We start from the raw sequence: 22,641 nt of genomic DNA, 5'->3' as shown, positions 1-22,641 counted from the left end.
GCCTAATGCAAGACCCCCTTGCAAGGTTGCCTCAGGCATGTCACGTGTACTCCCAACATTGAACTTACACCCAACCATCTGTATTACACAACCTGCCATTGTTCTGTTATATCCATGAAAAATGAAGATATAGTTTTGTGTGTGTGTGTGTTTGTGTGTGTTCGTGTGTGTGTGTGTGTGTGTGTGTGTGTCTTCCCGGATTTTTTTTAGTACTCAAGAACCTTTGGATGGATTATGATGATATTTGGTGTGTTGGTAGGTGGTGCGAAGACGAAGGTCAAGGTCGATTTGGGGCAACCTGGTAAGTGGCATTGGTACTGCAGCAGAAGTTCTGTTTTTGTATATTTTGACCTAGACGTGCTATGATCTTGATTTTGTGGCAGATAGCTTGTGATGTAAGAAAGAAGTTGTGCATGTCTGGGCACCCTACAGCTAGCAGCTTGTTCTGGAACTGCAGGGGCGTTTTTTGTCTAAATCTTCCAAGGAGAATAACTGAGCAAAGGAACCACTGATTTCCGTGATATTTAGTATACACGTAGCTAAGACAGAGATGTACATAATGAAAAATCAATTATGCCAATTGGGACTTAATTGCATAATTAAAGAGAAAAATCTGTATTTGCAGTGTTTTCCATTATAGGACTCAAATACATGTAACATGTGTAGTTTATGGCAGGTGGAACATTAACAGATACCAATTATGCAAATAAGTTCCTAATTTGCATAATTTCTGCAAAACGCCATAACTCATGTAAGTCGTAGATGATTGCAAGCATGCAATGTCAATATTACGACATGTTTAAATTAGTTAAAGCTGTACATGGCCAAGCAGAGATTATGTAAATGTGGAAGCTATTTGCATAATCGGAATAGTTCATGGAGATATAAGGTCTCCGAACTCTTGTTTTCTTATGGTATCCAAGTTTTGAGAAATAAAATGACAAGCAATAAGCAATACAATTATTGGTACTTCTTTCTCTGAAGGTACTATCCCTGATAACGTTATTTCAAAATCAAGGAGTGTTCTTGGTCCTTGGGGCATTGTGCGCATGGATGACCTTGTTCATGGCTCTGGCTTGTTCATGGAAGGTGTTTCCTTTCCTGTGGTCGCCTGCCTTACTCCAGGCGTTTCCAAGGGCTAAGAGAATGTTTGCAGTAAGAGAATGTGCAGCGTTGCTTCCATAGACACGTCTGCTCATGTCCAGGGCTTCTTCATGCAGCTGTATGTTTTTCCTGTGCTCTCCTAGGTCCCCCCAAGCATTGCCTAAATTTGTTAGTAACACTGCCATGTCTGGATGTGCCCCGGTCTCTCCATGGATGACCCTACGAATTTTCAGTGCCTGTTCATAGATGTCAATAGCTTTTTTTTGCTCACCTAAGGAACCCCATGCTTTACCAATGTTGTTGAGTATTCCTGCAATATGTGGATGTGCCGCGTTCATGCCGTGGATGAGTCTATTCAACCGGAGACATCTTTCAAAGTAGTCGATGGCTTTCCTGTGGTCTCCAAGCAGGCTCCAAATTGCACCTAGATTGGTTAGTGATCCAACAATGTCAGGATGAGCTGCATTTTCCCCGTACACAATTTGTTGTATCGTCAGTACAGTGCTTGGTCGAACATGGTCACGGCTTTCCTATTGTCACCAAGGTAAGTCCAAGCTGTTCCTAAGTTCACGAGTGTTTTGCAATGTGTGGGTGCGCTGCATTCTCTCCAAGCATACGTTTCTGCATCCTCAGTGCTTGTTCATAGAAGCTGATTGCTTTCCTGTGATCCCCAAGACTATCCCAAACTGCCCCAAGGTTGTTGACGCATCTCATAATGTCTGGATGTGCCGAGTTGGGACCATAGATGCGCTTTCGCATCTCGAGTGCCTTCTCAAAGAACATAATAGCTTGTTGGTAATCACCTAGTAACACGTAAGCATTGCCAAGATTGTTGAATATATTGGCAATGTTAGGGTGAACGGCATTGGGCCCATGTATGTGTTCATTCATCCTCAGAGCCTGTTCATGAAAGTCAATTGATTTCCTGTAGTCCCCGACGTGTCTCCAAGCATTTCCCAGGTCGTAAAATGAATTTGCAATGTCATCGTGACTTGCGTCTTGACCATGAATCAGCTTGAACACGTACAGCCCCTGTGTGAAGAAGTCAATTGCTTTGTTGTAATCACCCAGGTCTCTCCAGGCCTTTCCTAGCTCATTGAGTGTGTCTGCAATGTCTGGATGTGCAGCCATCTGTCCGTATACGCGTTTGAACATCTTCAGCGCCTGCTCATAGAAAAAGATTGCTTTCCGGGCCTCGACCAGATTCCTCCAAGCTTCACCAAGTTTCTTCAGCGAGGGGGCGATGTCCGGATGATCTTTATCTTCCCCAAAGATACGTTTCCTCATCCCCAGTGCTTCTTCATTGAAGCCAAGTGCTTTCTTGTAATCACCTAGATGCTTCCAAGAGTTACCTAGATTGTGCAATAACCCAGCGATGCCTGGATTATCAGCATTACGCCCATGGATGAGCTTTTCCACATCCAACGCCTTTTGCAAGAAGTTTATTGCCTTCTGTTGGTCACCCATGGCGCTCCAAGCTGAACCAATGCTGTTTAATGAAGCAGCGATGTTTGGATGCACGCCGTGTACATATCGATGTCTGTATATCTCCAATGACAACTCACTGTAATGTATTACTTTCCTCTGATCACCAATATGATAAGAAACGTTCGCAAGTAGTCCCACTATCTCTTCGTACTCTCCTGTCTTGTTTGCTTCTGCATCCTTCAGTGCGGTTTCCAACTCTTGTTTGGCTCTCTTGAAATCGCACAGTTCCATCTGCATCACTCCCTTTACACGTGGTGATGCGTCAAATATGCTTGTTTCCAGAAACATTTCCTTCTGTTGTTTGCTGGGCTTCAGTGCGATTTTTCGAAGAGGTTCTGCTGAGTAGTAGTATCTGAACAACATGTTTCGGTTGGGAATGTAGAAGACCGAATCAATGGCACCACTACCGATTGAACGAGACCTTTCCGTATCAACACGTTGCAAAGCTGAAATGTTCTCTCTCTGACTGCCATTGGCAAGATAGGTTCTCAGTCTCAGTTCTGCTGAGATTCCGACCAACACTGCAAGGTGATGGGCGTTCTCTTCACTCACGAGATTTTCGTTTTTCAGTTGTTCAACCGTATTCCACATACTGGTTGTCTGTAAGCCACAGAAGAAAGCGTAGTTCTGAATGACCATGGCGGGGAAGTGATATATTTCTTTCTTTACACTTAAAAGCTGTGCGCTGAGCTGTTGTGACCCAAATTCTTTAATGTTTGAAGTGATATGCCCAATGTCTACATTGCCATCTGGGTCTACTTGATGAGTAGTTTGGGCCACGATGTTCATATACTCTTCAACCAAAGCCTCGTCACCTGTCATGTGGCACGCGCTTCGCAGGATGCGTGCTAAGTGATAGCCCTCTGCTACTGCAATGTCGACTTGTTGAAACTTAGCCATGTTACCAGGCGTTTGGATTAGCTCCAACGGAGGCTTGTCTTTCGTACGTTGCCTGCCAAATGGAGTTTTGCTTGCCCATGGCATCGACCCATCGAAGGCGAATCCGCGAGGCGTAATGGAGTCATAGAACCAGCTGCCTTCGGGATCATCTGAGTAGAAATCATTGAGAGATTTGATCCCCATGGCTGGCAGAATGGTTTCACCCAGGTTGATGATCTTGAGGTGTAAGTAGTGTGTCAGGTTACGGAAATATTGTCTATTTTCCTCAGAATCTGCCCCATCCTCGATTAGAATCGCAAACTCCAGATCTGAGAATGGGGTGACTAGTTCTGTTGCCTGTGAGCCCAAGCCAATGAAAGCATACCTGCATGGTGGTGGGCTGAGCTGACCAATGCACTCAGATAAGAGTCTATCTGCAAAGGTATGTCTGTCATGTGTTATTTGTTGGAAGAGCTCCATGACTGCGTTAGCTCTTGCCGTCTCGTGATCTCTCACTTCGGGGCCAGTTTGATTATATGTGTAGGGATTGTACTGCTGATCAATAGTTTCAAGTTTTCGCTTAACGTTTTCCCTCATTTCCCTCATCTCATTCTTGTGTCCCATATCTATGTCATACAGGTCTATTTCGCATACAACGCCCCCTACATGCCGTAGGAATAACAGCTCGGCCTGTTTGAGGGCTTGGATCAGCATGTCTCTAAAATCATCCGACTCAGACCTGGCTATTGCCGCGTTGTAGAGGGCAGCAGCTTTGGTGAAGTCTCCCCCGTCTTTGGTGATCTTCCCCCGCTCGAGGTAGACTCCTCCCAACTTGTAGAGGCAATCTGCTTCTGATCCTGGTTGTAATGGTTGGGATTCTGCAGGGACAAGGAAATACAATGGGCACAAATGATACCACCAGCTCCGCCCCTGAGGCGTGATCAAAAATCTTTTTCCAGGATACATTCAGAGCAAATACATTTTCCTGTCGTTAGGGTTATATGACTGGCGACATGTGACATGAAACCAACAATTGACTGCTACTGTGAAGACGCTCTTCTTGTATAACCGACAGCGCAGGTACATAACTATATGGCATTATGGTGGGTGTTACAACTTACGGTGGACAAGTTTCAGTGCTGATGCGAAGTGCTGCTCCGCCATGTCCAGATCTCCCCGCAGTACGGCACGACCGCCTTGCTGTAGATGGTTCCTGTGAGATCTGTAGAAAAATACAAACACGAACATGAAATTTAGCTGCATGATGAAGTTATCATAACTTGGTGATTATGACATTATACATTTTGTGCTTCATTTACAGTTGTCCTTGAGTTGTTGTTTTTTTCACCTGGCAATTAAATGGCGGATACAATTAAGCATTTTATACAATTTGAGACAATGAATATGGTTGGGATACACCACTCGATCAGATAAAACGAACCTCACCTCCATACGTCTGCTTTGGCAATGCCTTGCTTGACCTCCCGTTTGGTGCTTTTTGTGACAGCCTGCTGAAGCAGCGTGCCCGGTTTCCCACCTCTCGGACGTGATATGCGCCTCCTACCCATACGGTAACGCTACAGAAAAGTCAGAATAACTTCGTTACTATTCATTACCTTTAAGTCACAGAATTTCCTGGCCATAATTTTTAGTAGTTATGGACGCTACGCCCCGATATCATATTCTTGTGGCAAATGAGTCAAGTTGTAAAAAGGTAAGTCTCATATATAACCTTTCTACAATTCCTTTGTTTCAAAATTATACTTCCTGTAAACAATATCCTGTTGCATCCCTGTTGACATTGTCCAATGGAATAGCCTGTGGCAACACAGACATAGACGTCATGTCATGCCTCGTTACAGATGACGTAATGGAAACGGCCACAAATGGGCGTGACGAACTTTTTGAATATATATTTTTTTCCAACGATAGTCTAGCTTTAAACTGCAATGACTCACCTTTCTTACTACTTCCCGAACCTTCTCGGTGTATTTCACACGGTGCAGTAGAACTTGTCTGTCGCCGGGTGCCTTACACTTGGTTAGAGCAGCATACTAGAGAGCAAACGCCTTAGATAGCTTTGACACTTCCGTACAACTCTTTCCTTCTTCAAGGTACGAATCCCCGAGTGTTTTCAGAACCTCTACTTCCAGATACGTGTCTCTATTCGACACAGCGTCCACCAATACTTGGGTGTAGGACTCTCTTCGCGAACGCACGCTGGTTGAAGTTCTTCTGGTGGTTGCGTCGACTTCTTGCCATATTTCTGAAACCCTTAAGGTATTATTTACTGTAGCAAAGGGATTGGGAGTCTTGATTTGACTGCAATGTTTCCTACGTCCTTTTAGAGACATCTTGCGCAGAAATGTACTTTTGATTTTGTCCATGTACCGTAAGCGATCAGAAATCGCCTCTGAAATATCCGGGTCAGTACAGCTCACAAAACAGGCGGTGTACATGGCAGCCGCCCTGTCAAACACGTCTTCACTCTTTGTGCGTTTCCCTGTCTCAAGAAATAAGTCACCAAGACACTTGAGTGCTTCCGCCTCTATCCTTGTGTCCATGTCTGCAATAGCGTTCACAAGGACCTGTCCGTAGCCACGTTCTGGGCTGCAGTTATTCTGTAGGCGTGAATCCACCTGCCGTAGTTTTTTTGCTAGACTCGCCATTGTTAAAGATTGTTGTCGGGCGGTGAATATGTGACCTTACCTGTAAACACCTGCCTTCCCCCAGGAACTAGTATGCACGCAGACCATCTTCTTTGTAGAAGCTAATGTTACTTTTTGTCGTAATAGAATAAAGTGAACGAGTCAACGAATCCCTACAAGTGCCGTTGTTAGTTGTTGGGAACCGTTGCGATCAAAAAGGTGTGTGACAGGTAGTTCAAAACAGTTCCGGGTTTGATTTTACTCGTGTGGAATTCTGGGTAACATTTGGTTTTCGGCTATTCCATGTAGCTTGGGGGGGGGGGGTAATGGTCTTCACTTAATTGTGATTTTTCCTTTCTACCAGAAAGATAAACAGTAAGGTGGCAAGGTCCATGCTATCCATATGTCTAAATGATTTATTTGTTAGGAGATGTGTAGTTGTTTCATTGATATTTCTTCAGATTTTGTCGGTCCACACGAGGAACGCTATATGGAATAGCCGAAAATCAAATGTTACCCGAGGTGGTTACCCAGAATTTCACACGAGTAAAAGCAAACCCGGAACTGTTTTGAACTACCTGTTCACACCTTTTTGATCGTAACGATTCCCAACAACTAACAACGGGACTTGTATGGATTTGTTGCCTTGTTCACTAAATTTTGTTTGATTACGACAAGAAGTAACATACGATTCTACAAAGAAGAGGATCTGCGTGCAGAATACTAGTTACTGGGGGAAGGCACAGGTAAGGTCATATATTGACCGTCGGACAACAATCGTTAACAATGGCGAGTCTAGCACAAAAACTACGGCAGGTGGATTCACGTCTACAGAACAACTGCAGCCCAGAACGTGGTTACGGACAGGTCCTTGTGAACGCTATTGCAGACATGGACACAAGGATAGAGGCGGAAGCACTCAAGTGTCTTGGTGACTTGTTTCTTGAGACAGGAAAACGCACAAAGAGTGAAGACGTGTTTGACAGGGCGGCTGCCATGTACACCGCCTGTTTTGTGAGCTGTATGGACACGGACATTTCAGAGGCGATTTCTGATCGCTTACGGTACATGGACAAAATCAAAAGTACCTTTCTGTCCAAGATGTCTCTAACAATATGTGGGAAACATGAGAGCCAAATCAAGACTGCCAATCTCTTTGCTACAGTAAACAATACCTTAAGGGTTTCAGAAATATGTCAAGAAGTCGACGCAACTGCCAGAAGAACTTCAACTAGCCTGCGTTCGCGAAGAGAATCCTACGCCCAAGTATTGGTGGATGCTGTGTCGACAAGAGACACGTATCTGGAAGTAGAGGTTCTGAAAACACTCGGAGATTCGTACCTTGAAGAAGGAAAGAGTTTCACGGAACTGTCGAAGCTATCTAAGGCATTTGCTCTCTACTATGCTGCTCTAACCAAGTGTAAGGCACCCGGCGACAGACAAGTTCTACTTCGCCGTGTGAAATACACCGAGAAGGTTCGGGAAATAGTGAGAAAGGTGAGTAATTACGCTAGGCTATCGTTGAGAATACATACAAACACTGTTGGCGGTTTCCATTACGTCATGTGTAACTTAGCACGTCTATGTCTGTTTTGCCAAAGGCTGTTCAATCGGACAAGGTCAACAGGGAAGCAACGTGAGATTGTTTTATTCAATAAAGAAAGTATATTTTGAAACATGGGAATTATTATTAAGTTGCAATTTGTAGAACGGTTGTGTAACAAGACTTGTCTTTTTACAACTTGACAAAAACAAAATGTCGGGGTGTAGCGCCCATAACCACTAAAAATCTTAATTAGTAGTACACGGCGGTCGGTTGCTATGGCAACTTTTCTCCGTAAAGGAGGGTATCTGGTTACCGGGACTCCGGGTGGTCCCGGGGGAGCTGTAACAACTTCTAAAAGATCATGATAGTGAGAAAAACGACCTCTCGCACGTGTCTCGCCTATTGTAAATGCAATTAGCCAATGTATATACCTCGAATCTTACCTTTTTATCTCCATGAAAAAAATTTCTTCATGGAGATATTGTTTTGCGTGGGCTTGCTTGTGTGTTTGCGTGTGTGTATGTTTGTGCGTCCGGATGCTTAAAGTCAGCATAACTGAAGAACGTGTTGATGGATTGTAATGATATTTGGTATGTGGGTAGGTGTTGGAAGGAGAAAGGTCAAGGTGGATTTTGGGCCACCTGGTATGTATCACTGGAACTGCAATGGCGTATTTGTCAAAATCTTCTAAGGAGAATAACTGAAGAAAGGAGCAACAAATTTTATGTTATTTACTATGCAGGTAACTTAGACAGAGATGTACACAATGAAGTGCAAATTATGCAAATTGGGATTGAATTTGTATAAGTAATGAGGATTATTTGTATTTCCATTACAGGCATTCTATGGCAGGTGTCACCTGTCAGTTTAGAATTGGGTCAAGAAGTCCCCAGGGACCACGCAGCTAATAGTTAAACCACAGAAGGATGTACAACCCAACTAGTATACTTGTTTGTTTCTATTACGTGGATACTTGATATAATGAAATGGTTATCATGCAAATCTGAATCTCAGTTGCATAATTAATGGGGAAATGTTATAGACCCACTCAGTCCAATGGTACGACAGTTCAGAAATGCAACATATGTATCTGAGAAATAAAGGGACATTGATAGATAGAAGTTATGCAAATGAGGCCCTAATTTGCATAATTAATGAGAAAATACTGTAATTCCATATTAGTTGGAATTTCATACTCGTGACATTTGGAAGTTATGTGACAGTGAACATTGTGGAATACAAATTATGCAAATGTGGGCCTAATTTGCATATTATGTATTTCATGGAGATTTGAGGTCTCCGAACTCTTGTTACGCATGCGGCATAACTATGTCTCAATGTTTCCTTAAATACGCAAAGTTGGCTGTTTTAGGAAGGATGTTCGGTGGACACAAACCAAGAAGCTGATTTTATCCAACTATTTTTAAGTTTATCCAAAACGTGACTAAAAATCCTGATGTTTATCAGTATATTCTGAACCATAACAGTAATATTAGATTTTCTTCCCTCGGGAGTTTTAATCTCTCATCATTTTTACGACCGAGAAAAGGTCTCAAACACCCGTAATTCAAATTTCCGCCGTATCAAACAAAAATCCCTAAAACACGAGTCTGGAGATATTAAAAAGTTAAAGTCCTTCCCGCACCGAAAGGTGCATAAGGCGGCGCCCATCTCCGGTTCCAAAGCCATTGGGCCACACAACTTTGTGCAAGTCACTACAGCAGGGGGCTAGTCCACTGGCAGTGGTGTGTGTTTAACTGCCATACTCTTTCCCAAATGCTGAGTGCTAAGCAGAGAAAGCAGTATGTACCATTTTAGAGTCTTTGGTATGACCTGGCCGGGGTTCGAACTCACGACCTACCGTATGCAAGGCGAACACTCTACCCACTCGGCCGTTGCACCGGTCGCATATAGCTGGAAATATTAGCTGTCAATAATTCAAACCCTCGCTTAGTGAATTTTAACGCACTTTGGTTGCGTTTCTTATATCGATTTGGAATAATGTCATGTCTCACAGATAGGGTAAGAAGTACTTGATGCCTGCGTAAACAAGCCCTGCAACATTCAAGGTCATTAACAAAATATGGCGCCAGTAGCTTGGTTAAACGTTACATGTCCACAATAAAATGTCAGCAGAGATAGACTGTCCAGAAAATGGTTTGTATTTGTAATCAAGTGGGTTTTCTTCTTATGCAGGCACCTCGGAAAGAAATGGCGTTTTGGCGCAGATTTAGAGTGAAAATGTACCTGCAAATGACCGCGAATGACGTGTGTTCTAGTCGAATGCGTCACTTCGAACATGATTCGAAATCGTGGTAACAAATAACAAAGCTATACTGATTTTTCGGTAGCGTAAGAGATTGGAGCCGCACATCACGTCAGAGAGGTGAGAAACAGGGCAGGCTACTTCAGCAGACTGTTACAAAATACACCAAACCAGACGTCCAGCAAGGCATTGGCCACACAGATGTATGGAGGTGAGAGTTATCAAATTTTGTCTGATTGGTGTAGCCTAACCATATTCTTCAACATTCATTGCCTCGAATTGTATTCTAGTATAGTGCTTGTATCTGCCATTTGATAGGCAGGTGAATAATATTTCAAAGGACAACTGTAAATTACGTATAATGTCATCATCACCCAATTATAATAACTCTATTATGCAGCTTAATTTCATGTTTGTGTTTATATCTTTCTACAGATCTTACAGGGTCCATCTGCAGCATGGCGGTCGTGCCCTACAGGGGGGAGATCTGGACATGGCGGAGCAGCACTTTGCATCAGCACTGAAACTTGTCCAGCGTAAGTTATTACACCCACCATAATGCCATATAATTATGTACCTGCGCTGTCGGTTATACAAGAAGAGTGTCTTCACAGTAGCAGTCAATTGTTGGTTTCATGTCACATGTCGCCAGTCATGTAACCCTAACGACAGGAAAATGTATTTGCCTTGAATGTATCCGGGAAAAATATTTTTGATCACGCCTCACGCCTCAGGGGCGGAGCTGGTGGTATCATTTGTGCACATTGTATTCCCTTGCCCACACAGAATCCCAACCGTTACAACCAGATTCAGAAGCAGACTGTCTGTACAAGTTGGGAGGAGTCTACCTCGAGCGGGGGAAGATCACCAAAGACGGGGGAGACTTCACCAAAGCTGCTGCTCTCTACAACGCGGCAATGGCCAGGTCTGAGTCCGATGATTTTAGAGACATGCTGATCCAAACCCTCAAACAGGCCGAGCAGATATTCCTACGTTATGTAGGGGGCGTTGTATGTGAAATAGACCTGTATGATGTAGATATGGGACACAAGAATGAGATGAGGGAAATGAGGGAAAACGTTAAGCGAAGACTTGGAACTATTGATCAGCAGTACGATCCCTACACTTATGATCAAAATGGCCCCGAAGTGAGAGATCTCGAGACGACAAGAGCTAACGCAGTCATGGAGCTCTTCCAACAAATAACATATGACAGACAGAACTTTGTAGATAGACTCTTAACTAAGTGCATTTGTCGCATTGGCCCACCACCGTGCAGGTATGCTTTCATTGGCTTGGGCTCACAGGCAACAGAACTAGTCACCCCATTCTCAGACCTGGAGTTTGCGATTCTGATCGAGGATGGGGCAGACTCGGAAGAGAACATACAATATTTCCGTAACCTGACGCACTACTTACACCTCAAGATCATCAACCTGGGAGAAACCATTCTGCCAGCTATGGGAATCAAATCTCTCAATGATTTCTACTCAGATGATCCCGAAGGCAGCTGGTTCTATGACTACATTACGCCACGCGGATTCGCCTTCGATGGGTCGATGCCATGGGCAAGTAAAACTCCATTTGGCAGGCAGCGTACGAAAGACAAGCCTCCGTTGGAGCTAATCCAAACGCCTGGTAATATGGCTAAGTTTCAGCAGGTCGACATTGCAGTATCAGAGGGCCATCACTTAGCACGCATCCTGCGAGGCGCCTGCCACATGACAGGTGACAAGGCTTTGGTTGAAGAGTATATGAACATCGTGTCCCAAACTACTCATCAAGTAGACCCAGATGGCAATGTAGACATTGGGCATACCACTTCAAACATCAGGGACTTTGGGTCCCAAAAGCTAAGTTCAAAGCTTTTAAGGTTTGCAGGGCGGCTAATCCAGTGAAATTGACTTTGTACTATTTTACCAGTAAAGAAGTGAGAGAAAAATTATTTTGTACTGAATATTGGTAGCAAAGAACATAAGGATTCCAAATATAGTTTTTGGAACCATATGGATGACGTCATCATGTTTTATTGCCCTTGTCATAAATATTTTCGAAGAAAAAATACAGAACTTTGGAAATTCCCAACAACACAAAACTTCATTTTTTTGACGGATAATGATGAAAGCTACAAACTGGCGCTGGCGCCAACGAAAATATTGTAATAAACTATATTTATAGTGAAATTATTGATTTTTAATTAGGTTTAAATTAAGTCTCGGTATCCGCCGAACCGCACATATCACCCCTTGGCGCGAACGCGAGTGTGAAGATTGAACGGTTCTCTTAACGAATTCGGCATTAAAAGCGATAATTTACCTTCACTTCTTCTTAATTATAGAAAATAAAAATGTGTTATGGCCATAAAATCTGCTAATCGGCCGCAAAATCGACGTTTTCGCCGCAAAATGCAACGAAACAGCACCAAAATCGGCAGCGTGGATCCTCCATACTCGATTGACCTGTTGTGACCCCAAAACAGCTGCTAAACTCTCGCGAAGTCCCGCAAAATGCGAGAAACTGACGAGATTGTGAGTGTTTGCTGCCGTTCCCGCAATGTACTCCCTCCCCCATGTTGTTTACGTGCCACGCCGCCTGTCAGCGGGCGGGCGGAAACATTTAAACATGGCGGCCTCCTCGTCACCTCAACTACGGACGCGCGTAGGCCGCCCCAAAACTTGCCCAGCCATGTACAAACCGTAGAAAATGGATATTGTGAAAGAATGGGGTATAGTTTGTATCTTAACTGTAAAAAAAAGCTGGGTGGGCGGTTAAACCGTCCGCGGCTGAGTAAAAGTAGGTCACCTTCTATACCTTGCTCCAGTCATTTACACACACACCCTTCCATTCAATATTTGTTTCATCCGTTCTTTTTGCTTAGAATACCGATCGCTGCACGTATGGTATTGTATACATATTGCACTTAAGCTACTTTTGCCCCCTTTATGTTTATGAAATTGTATTCAAACTGTGGGAGGTATTAGTAAGATTATATGCCTCAAGAACAGGACTGAAATGTATTTTTGTTTTCTCTGTTGTATGTAGGAACTAAGGAAGTGGAGGTGGTTTTCCAAGTGCGATCATGTGGTGGAATGGAAGAGAATGTTCAACCCCATATCTATATAATTTAAGTCATTCAAAATAAGCAATACATATATGGGTGTCATCCTTTTTTTGTTTCAAGTATCAAGTCTCTTTTGCACTGTACACCTATCAAATGTAAAACAGAATTACTACATGATATTTTTGTGTTTTAGCAGCTGTAGGTTCTCCATATCAGTTGTTATCTTTTCACTTTTTCAAGAAAGATCTAGAAGTTGAACATGCATATTAAAGGATGTTAACCAGAACAAAAATCAGTGACGGCTGTTTGACCGATTAGAAAATGAACAGTACCAGCAGGCAGTCCCACGTTTTGAGATTTACTGGTCGAAGACAATAATAAAAATCTGAGGCCAAAACAGAACAGATTTAGCTAATTGACGTTGGTCTCTAGATAGGTGTAGATTATACCTAGAAACACTGAAACTGAGTCTTCAGACAGCAAGGCGAGTGTGGTATTAAAGTGTCAACTATGGCTGAACCTAAAATTATATCCTTCATGTGATCCAACACACACACACACACACACACACACACACTTGAAGCATTCATGTAAATTTACACTTGAAACCAAAAATGATATCCAAACTGCAAATCAGGTTACCCCTAGAGTGTGAACATAGTCAGCTTGTTTTCATGTTGGAACCAAAAAATCCCCATCACTTGTGTCTCGCCCTCAAAATATGATATAGTACCCTATTCTGCACGATAAAACCCAAAAAAAGCTGGACTTGAATTTTCTTCACCGGTACTTACCCCTACAATATATGCATCGTGGTACAAATGACTGCAATACAGCACAACATAGCATAGCATATAAAGATTAGTTCCTTTATTTTTATATTACTGTTTCAGTGTTTGGAAAGTGATGCCATGGGGGGGAGGGGAATAATTGCTGGCTGGCCAGGCCATGCCAATATGTACAATAAAGGTTATTATTATCATTACTAATCATCACAACTGTCAAACTTCCATGGTTGCATAGTCTAAAACAGCATTCTACTGTCTTTACTCTAGATCTAGTCCCAGCCTCGTCAGTGTTCTCTTTGCAAGGTTGGCCAGCGTCTTGCTGCGACTCCATGGCCAGGTTGACTGCTTTGACTCCGTATACCTTTACAATAAAAATAAAAAAACACAGATTTTTTAGGACATACTCGTAGTAGAGAACACACAAGTTCCAGTTTGCACTGTAGTACGTAAAGAAGTTGACCTATCTTAGCGGCCCTACCAGCGGAATTTCAGTCGGGAGAATCAAGCTTTCATGCCGCCCACCCAACGTGGCCCCTCCCTTAGAGGCCGATATGACAACACTGGCGGCACAGGTAAACGGCGTACCGGCTTTAGATTGCGGACTAAATCGGCTAGTGTCCCGCTGAGGTGTGGCAAGTAGGTACATTCTTGTAGAGAACACATTGCTTGTACGTTACCGAAGACTCTACTCTACTCAGTATACAGTAACCCCGTCCCCCGTCGCAAATCATAACAAAGAAGTGTACAGGCACGAGCCCGACGAAGCTGGGGAATGCCTGGAGAGACCTGGGTGAATACAACAAAGCACTTAGCTTTTTCACACAGGGGTTGCACATGTGAAAGCTGATCCATGGTCAAGACGCAATTCATGACGACATTGCTAATTCGCATAACAACCTGGGAATTTCTTGGACACACGTTGGGGACTACAGGAAATCAATTGACTTTCATGAACAGGCTCTAAGGATGGATGAATACATACACAGGCTTAATGCCGTTCACCCTAACATTGCCAATACATTCAACAATCTTGGCAATGCTTACGTGTTACTCGGAGATTACCGACAAGCTATGAGGTTCTTTGAGAAGGCACTGGAGATGCGAAAGCGCATCTATGGTTCCAATTCGGCACATCCAGACATTATGGGATGTGTCAACAACCTTGGGGCAGTTTGGGACCGTCTGGGCGATCCCAGGAAAGCAATCAGCTTCTATGAACAGGCGTTGAGGATGCAGAAACGTATGCTTGGAGAGAATACAGCACACCCACATATTGCAAAAACACTCGTCAACCTGGGAACAGCTTGGTCTTACCTTGGTGACAATAGGAAAGCCGTGACCTTGCTCGATCAAGCACTGAAGATACAACAAATTGTGTACGGGGAAAATGCGGCCCATCCTGACATTGTAGGATCACTAAGCAGCCTAGGTGCATGTTGGACCGTTTTTGGAGACCACAGGAAAGCCATTGACTTCTACGAAAGAGGTCTAAGGTTGAGCAGACTCATCTACGGTATGAACGCGGCACATCCACATATTGCAGAAATACTCAACAACATTGGTAAAGCATGGGGTTTCTTGGGTGAGCACGAAAAAGCTATTGACATCTATGAACAGGCGCTGAAAATGAGTAGGACCATCCATGGACAGACCGGGGCACATCCAGACATGGCAGTGTTACTAACAAATTTAGGCAATGCTTGGGGGGACCTCGGAGATCACAGGAAATCCATACAGCTGCATGAAGAAGCCCTGGACATAAGCAGACGTGTCTATGGAAGTAACGCTGCACATGGTCTTATTGCGAACATTCTCTCGGCCCTTGGAAACGCCTGGAGTAAGACAGGCGACCACAGGAAAGGAAACGCCTTCCATGAAGAAGCCATGGGCATAAGCAAGGTCATTGATGAGCACAATGTCCCAAGGACCAAGAACACTCCTTGATCTTGATACAACTTAATCAGAGATAGTTAAAGAAGTAAAAATGTTATCATTTTATTGCTTATTTCATTGCTCAAAACTTGGATACTTAAGCTACAATTGAGTCAAGAATATCGTGTGTATTAAGTCCTAAATGTACTCCGAGACTCTAGTATTGCATATTTGTTCTAAAGGACTTCATGAAATCGTTTTTTCTTCTATAATCTATTTCTGAATTACGTTATGACAACAAAGTATTCCTTATGAACATTATGAATTCACTAATGAAAACCACAGGTAGTGTTTAAGAGCTGAATTCAGATTAAGATTTCTTGCATTTCCTGCAATAAATGTGTTTATATTCTGAGATGGTTCAAAGCGTCATAAAATCAGAAAAAAATTTCTTTTCAGTCTGGGAAGATCTTGTATGGGTTCAGGATTCCTTTTGGGTCCATCAGTCCCTTGAGTTGTTTCATTAAGAGTACCACTGGTCCAGTGTTACTGTGATACAGATAGTCCCGCTTCAGTATCCCCATGCCGTGTTCTGCGCTCACGCTTCCCTTACACTTAGCGACCCAGTCATAGACCCACGGCTCCAAGGCATCAAAAACATCTTCATTGTGCTTTGGGCAGGTGACGTTCAGATGTATGTCGCTTTCTCCAAGGTGGCCGTAACCCACCACCCTGGTCGCATCGGTGCCCACTCGCTCCCTGGTGTCTACTACGAGGTCATAGAATCTGGACATGGGGACAGTGACGTCGTACTTGTAGACACAGCCGTCCGCTCGCAGAGCCACCGCTACATTCTCCCTCAACGCCCATAGAGACTGGAACGACATTCAGACAAGAAATTATTGCATAATTCCACCAGCTGTGGAAACAAAACAAGATATTGTCACGGTCTTTGAATGAAACTGAGCTTCAGACTTACAAAATATAATATCAACTGAATGAATAGGAAAGAGATAGTTTACTTTCACGAAATTGCAATAGGCTACTATCATAGTGATATTTTGCTGTAATGTTGTATTGCCAGCATAGTTGATTCATTGTCGTTTTCAATGTTGTGCGTTTGCAATATATTGGGCTTGTTGGAAATGGAAGGAAAGCATTGGAGGTGCGAATATTTATATTTTACTACATGTAATCACAAGTAGTAAATGTGAGGTTCTCAGAAATGTCACGGTCACAATTGAAAAAAGGGGCCCCGCCGGGTAGTTAACGGGCTGTTTTGTGCACTTTAGGGCGTGGCCCCTTCGTGGGCCACCCTGCGGCCACCGAGCTAAGTTTTGGGCACAGCTCTGTGTTAAAATCAACCCGGGACCCGGAAACAAATAGACGCCATAAACTAATCGCGAGAACACCGAGAGGTGCACCCCCCGTATCCGGCAGTCCACCGTGACAAATTTGTGTTTGTGGCTTCGAATTTGCACCCTCATTAAATCAGGACCCCTATCGCTCCACGTTACTACGCTCGCATAGGGGCCCTGATAATCACCGCTGGTACACATGGTTCTGGCAACGTCACCACCAAAACAGCTTCAGCCAATCAGAGGGGTTTGCTTCCCCTCATCGGAAGCAAAGGCGCAAAGAACGCTGGGAAGCTATCAACCAATCAGGTTACGTCTCACATCGTTACTTTAGGGTCAGAACAAATCAACCGCCAAATAGGATAGCTCACTAATTATTCATTTGCAAGCGTCAGTAACGGCGCCAGAATCATGTGTACCGGCGGTGATTATCAGGGCCCCTATGCGAGCGTAGTAACGTGGAGCGATAGGGGTCCTGATTTGATGAGGGTGCGAATTTGGGGCCCGGCCGGAGTTACACCCTCTACTGGCCATGGCCACCGGTGCAAATGTGACCGAAGCATAACATGTCTGTGCACCGAACCTGGACTTTGGACGGTTCCGTTGCGACGGTGCCGTCATCCACCATCCCCTTCTCCATCAAATGTCCTAGCAGACTGTTCAGCTTCTCCTCATCATGAGCAGCGTTTGATCCCGACGTCTCCACCAGTAAGTAGTATCTGTGAGCCCCCAGAGGACATGTCAGCTGGAGGTTCTCCTGGACAACTTCCATGCTGGCTCGGTCCATAAACTCAACGGCAGACAGAATTTCCTGCAGCATTTTCTTAGCAGCATCGTAGGTTTGCAGAACTTGAGCAAATGAGTCACACCCTAAAATGTAGAGAAAGATTCTTAACAAGCTGGTGTGTTACGCCGAAGGGCGGTTATACCGGCTATACAGATACAGATGCAGATACAGATACCGAACAACAATCAACAATTGGTACACATTCTTTGCACTCTAAAAATATCAATTTTTAAGATTACATATTAACAGCAAATCTTTAACTTTGTCAATATTTTGATGTTCTACAGAGCATCATCATATTGCATTGTACATTTCATATAAAACTATGAATTCGAACCAGGCTAATATAGTCAGGTATATCTAGTACTACTACCTTGCTGTCTTTACTAGTGGCAGTTTGTCAGACGTATTCGTAAGGGAAAATATTGAGTGTGCACTGGGCATATTGCGGGGACGAAAAGTTTGATATGAAATACAATAAAACGTTTTAGAAAATAATCATGATCATTTCCTGTGTATATTTTTATATCAACCTTCATTTGTCGTTCCCGCAAGCAGCCCGACCGGGCCCCGGTTTGGAAACGTGACCCTAGAATAAACCAACTCACCCAAAAGAGCGACGCTAATGGCACCCGGGATCCTGGGACAGAGAACTGACGCGGCAGTTACCACTCCCAGTGAGCCCTCTGAACCAATGAACAGCTGTTTAAGATCGTACCCGGTGTTATCCTTCCTCAGGGTAGACAGGCAGTCTAAAACATCCCCGTTCGCTAACACCTAAGCATTAGATAAGACAAACGTTATTGTTATTAAACCTAGGCCTCTTACAGGTCTTGCAATTTACACTCTCAGTAATTATATCATCATAACTCTTTTCCAGCATTCAATTACTCAGTAATAATCAAACATAAAAGAAAGTGTCACGCTCCTCATATTCACTGTTAACGTATGCAATGTCGGGATCTAACTACTAAACGATAGAAAATTGTAAATTCGTTTATACAAAGAAGATCTTTATTGACACAACAAAAGCACAGCGACTATATGTTTTAAAGGAGAAGCATTTAAATCATAGATTTTATAAAGTATAACATAGTTTTCCTATCGTACTCAAGGTATGCATTTACTTAAAGCATTTTGCCCCAATTATATGCAATAAACATTGCCGTTCTCAATCAATGGCGATAAATCACATTATAAACAACAACAAACACAGACCATTTGGCATTGCTTTTTAATGCGTACTATCAAAAATTGTTTTAAACTTCCTTGGTACAACTTTTAGGAAATCTTTTTTTTAAGTCTCGCAAAAACACGCGATACTTACAGCTTCAACACCAAGAACGTTACCATGGAGATTGCCGTATCTGAGCATGCGCAGACCTCCGGCGTTAGTGGAGATATTGCCACCGATTTGACAGCTGCCCTTTGACCCCAATATATGTGGCGTCATCAAACCATGGGGCTCCAAGGCTCCGTTGATTTTGTCCACAACACAACCAGCCTGACACACAAGAACACCTGTGGAAAATGAGAAGGTTACGAGTGGGTACGATTTTATTAGGACTGGGTTCTGCTAAAATAATTTGGGTTTAGGCCATGTTGATTTGATTATATGGAAAATGAGAAAATACATGCTGTATGCGGCAAAAACAAACATTTCGGAAAACGGATACTAATGTTGTAGGATTCTTAAGTCAATTCAAAAGTCAAAGAAGAGGTTTTTAAATAACAAAAATGAAGAAGCTATATTTCGGTATACCATACTCTGTGTGTTTAGTTTTGTTCATCCTTCCTAATCACGTAGAATTCATAATAGCAACTAAATTTGCCTAACTTTTTCATTCGCACGCTCGCATCAGTTTTGGTGTTCCCAGAGGATGTCATCCATATAATCAAATCAACATGGCCATGAAATGCATTTCTTCAATCTTCTATCGGAAAGAATGACGTTATTGTCAAGGTGTAAGATGAGAAATTGGCTCTAACGATGACTAACTTCTGGCTAAATTCGTTTGAATATCTTTATGAGATTATCAAATTACGCCTTTAACTGGATTCCCTCGTGGAATTGCCGCATTACGCTAGGGTCACATTTTGAAAGCTGGGCCCGGCCGGGCTGTTTGCGAAAATGAAAAATGCGTATCAAGAAAGTAAACAATATATGGTCAGGAGTAAACGTTTTTTTGGTTTTGTGTCTTTTGTTGTATTTCATATTATATTTTTCGTTATCACAAGCTGACCGGCCGGGACCCCGCTTTGGCAACGGGACCAAAGCATAATTCAGGGTCTTTCTATTTTCTGTCCTCTTTTTTTTTAATTTTTTTTTTCAATCGTTCTTTCGTTCAGTTTGTTTGTTTGTTTGCTTGTTTGTTTGTTTGTTTATTTATGCTAACCTGAGATTTCGTCCAGACTGATGATTTTGTCCATGAGTGACATGGAGATGATGACCTCGTCGAACACCGGGACACTGCCGCCCACCAGTCCCGTGTTCCCCCCCTGTGGCACCGCCGCCAGTCTCCGGCCGTTACAGTACCTCAGGATAGCCGACACTTCTTCTGTCGTCTTGGGACGGAGGAGAACCTGACCAGCACCTGAACATACATTTGATATTAATTTCAGTCTTAATTGCATATTCCTGCCCAGATGGGCTAAATGCACAAATCACCACAGACGGGATGCAAAATGTGAAATACAAAATAATAATAAAAAACGCTACATTCTAACATAAAAAAAAGGAAAAACAAATAAAACTATGGACTATTGTTAATCTAATGTTAATCAACTAATAGCTTCTTCTCTCTTTTTGAACACTTAAAAACATGACTACATACTTTGTCCATTATATTTTCATTCGTACATGACATCAGGTATATGAGAATCTAGAGTTTCCTGCTTTGACATTGACATTTCATATCATACATTCCTAACGCAGCATACTACATTTGTATTATCAAAATAGTGTTCTAGAGAATGAACATACATACTATTAGACTTAGATAGCTAGACTGGCCTTACTATTATTCATAGATTAAATTAGGGCTTTAAAATTGTTAGATATTAGCAATAGTTTAAGCGCCAAGTATGTACATGTAAGTTGCCATACATTGTACGGTAATTTATACCAGTTACAATTGTCACGCAATTAAGGTCTTCTTCTTCTATTAGTCAAATCAAAGTTTATTGCGCAACAATTGCAACAGGTACAATGTAAATCAAAACTTTTATAAGACGATTGGCTAGTTACATTTAATCTACTATAGTCTACACGTAGATATTATACAATATAGATAGAAGATATTATGATATAGTTTGAAGACAAATTGAGGTGTGTATGTCTACTATGCAGCAACATATGTTAATGATTTTAAGTATTAATCATTAATGGATGTTTGCTTCTCGGACTGTCGGTCGAGGCGTCTTGTTTGTATTTCCCAAATTCTTCATGATATGTATCTAACCTTTAGCACACTGAAGCAGCCGCGCATCCCAATCTCTATTGACTACAGAGTTAAGCAGCGCTGTAGCTAAATCCCATCGCCTTGAAATATAGTTGTTTGAATCGTACCACAAGGATGTTTTGCTTCAATGATTAAGTGCTGGGGAGAAAGTTAAAACGATTTTGGCAAACAGTTTAGAAAAGTTCATTCCGATATTGACTGTCATTTCCGTAAAGTTAATGATCCGTAACAAAACATACCGTACCTCTGCAAGTTCCCGACCAGTCGACGTTATGCCCCTCAATATCCCCAGGCTCTGTCAGCACACGTGACGCTACAAGACGCTCGAAAACCTGAAGGTCTCCGTCGGTCACTCTGGCAAACTCTCCCCTCTTCAGTTGAGGAAAACGCTCGGAGCTCAGTGGAACGCGTTCCGCCTTCTTTTGAGTCAAGGCAACGCTGCCATGTACACACCGACTCCAACTATCAAGGCTGCCATTTGTACCTTTTGTATACCATGATGGCAAAGACTGGGTGACGTTTGGAACACGATACGACTTGTATTGTTCAAGGACATACCGGATGACATGGCTTGGCCTCATTGCCATGCGTTGTTGTTACACTTGTTGTAATGTTTATTCATTGAACACAGCCACGGTGGACCCTAGAAGGAAAAAGAACATTAAATCAGTAAATTTATCTTTTTTTACAGCTAAAATCATGATCTTAGTCGTATATAAGATACGCCGCTCCCAAGTTTAATGGCATTTTGTTGCGAGGGTTTTACGTGACCTCATCTGGATTACAAAACAAACAAAACCTTGTAGCAATGTTTAACATATAATAAAACAAATCGCTAACTTTACATTTCAGTGTGATGATATCTGAGATATTCAGTCAATATCGCAATGCCCTCATCAGAAACATCCAAACATCTGTGCTGTCATTCAGTTATTAAACATCAACGTTCCAAGCATTGTATATTAATATTAGTATCATCATTTGACTTTCAACAGGACGATAGCAAAGCTGATGCAACCTGCTGCAACATCAGTTACATACAAAGGTATTTGTATGGTAATTTTGCAAATATTTCGTTATCTCCAGCAATAGAATAATGCAGAAAAATAAAGAACAGTCTACTGTACATACCCATGGCATGGACGACTGATATCTGACACCTTTATTTGATCTGGCAGAGATAGCCTCCATATCAGGCTCTCTGGGGCTATTTTTGGGGGCTTATCAATACATTTTTTCTGATGACTTCTTTTTATGCTGGGTCGTTTGTGCAGCAATTCCGTAACCATTTGTTACAAACTGGCTGCACAAACGAGCCATTACAAAAAGAAGTCATCAGCAAAAGCGTTTCAGAAGCCCCCAAAGAGTCTGATATTGAGGCTA

General features: G+C 42.7%; 3 protein-coding genes across 3 annotated transcripts; 1 reads left to right on the top strand and 2 right to left on the bottom strand.

Moving 5' to 3' along the window:
- Positions 1-257: 257 nt before the first annotated feature.
- On the bottom strand, positions 258-4,689 carry LOC136443856 (uncharacterized). The gene is made up of 2 exons (XM_066441224.1): positions 4,593-4,689; positions 258-4,349 (listed from the first exon to the last, which is right to left on the bottom strand). The coding sequence occupies exons 1-2, from the start codon at positions 4,633-4,635 to the stop codon at positions 1,672-1,674; spliced, it is 2,721 nt and encodes a 906-aa protein (XP_066297321.1). The 5' UTR covers positions 4,636-4,689; the 3' UTR covers positions 258-1,671.
- A 10,162-nt stretch (positions 4,690-14,851) lies between these two features.
- On the top strand, positions 14,852-15,724 carry LOC136443005 (uncharacterized). The gene has a single exon (XM_066440050.1). It carries the CDS (start codon positions 14,852-14,854, stop codon positions 15,722-15,724), a length of 873 nt encoding a protein of 290 aa, XP_066296147.1.
- Positions 15,725-15,802: 78 nt separating this feature from the next.
- On the bottom strand, positions 15,803-22,483 carry LOC136443961 (D-2-hydroxyglutarate dehydrogenase, mitochondrial-like). Its single transcript, XM_066441341.1, has 7 exons — positions 22,390-22,483; positions 21,503-21,901; positions 20,194-20,391; positions 19,125-19,318; positions 18,406-18,574; positions 17,594-17,880; positions 15,803-16,527 (listed from the first exon to the last, which is right to left on the bottom strand). The coding sequence occupies exons 2-7, from the start codon at positions 21,843-21,845 to the stop codon at positions 16,108-16,110; spliced, it is 1,611 nt and encodes a 536-aa protein (XP_066297438.1). The 5' UTR covers positions 21,846-21,901; positions 22,390-22,483; the 3' UTR covers positions 15,803-16,107.
- Positions 22,484-22,641: the final 158 nt, after the last annotated feature.

Source organism: Branchiostoma lanceolatum, chromosome 10, assembly GCF_035083965.1.
Source record: "Branchiostoma lanceolatum isolate klBraLanc5 chromosome 10, klBraLanc5.hap2, whole genome shotgun sequence".
Lineage (NCBI taxonomy): Eukaryota > Metazoa > Chordata > Leptocardii > Amphioxiformes > Branchiostomatidae > Branchiostoma > Branchiostoma lanceolatum.
The sequence above is the reverse complement of the archived record's forward strand: the minus strand, read 5'-3'. Positions and strand labels throughout refer to the sequence as shown.

Excerpts from the sequence above, each read along its gene's own strand:
- LOC136443856 (XM_066441224.1), bottom strand. The coding sequence starts at position 4,635 with ATGGCGGAGCAGCACTTCGCATCAGCACTGAAACTTGTCCACC. Across the intron at positions 4,350-4,592 it reads AGCACTGAAACTTGTCCACC|AATCCCAACCATTACAACCA; the intron begins GTAAGTTGTAAC and ends TTGTCCCTGCAG.
- LOC136443005 (XM_066440050.1), top strand. The coding sequence starts at position 14,852 with ATGAGGTTCTTTGAGAAGGCACTGGAGATGCGAAAGCGCATCTATGGT.
- LOC136443961 (XM_066441341.1), bottom strand. The coding sequence starts at position 21,845 with ATGGCAATGAGGCCAAGCCATGTCATCCGGTATGTCCTTGAACAATAC. Across the intron at positions 20,392-21,502 it reads CTGGTCGGGAACTTGCAGAG|GTGCTGGTCAGGTTCTCCTC; the intron begins GTACGGTATGTT and ends ATGTATGTTCAG. Across the intron at positions 19,319-20,193 it reads CAGTCTGGACGAAATCTCAG|GTGTTCTTGTGTGTCAGGCT; the intron begins GTTAGCATAAAT and ends CATTTTCCACAG.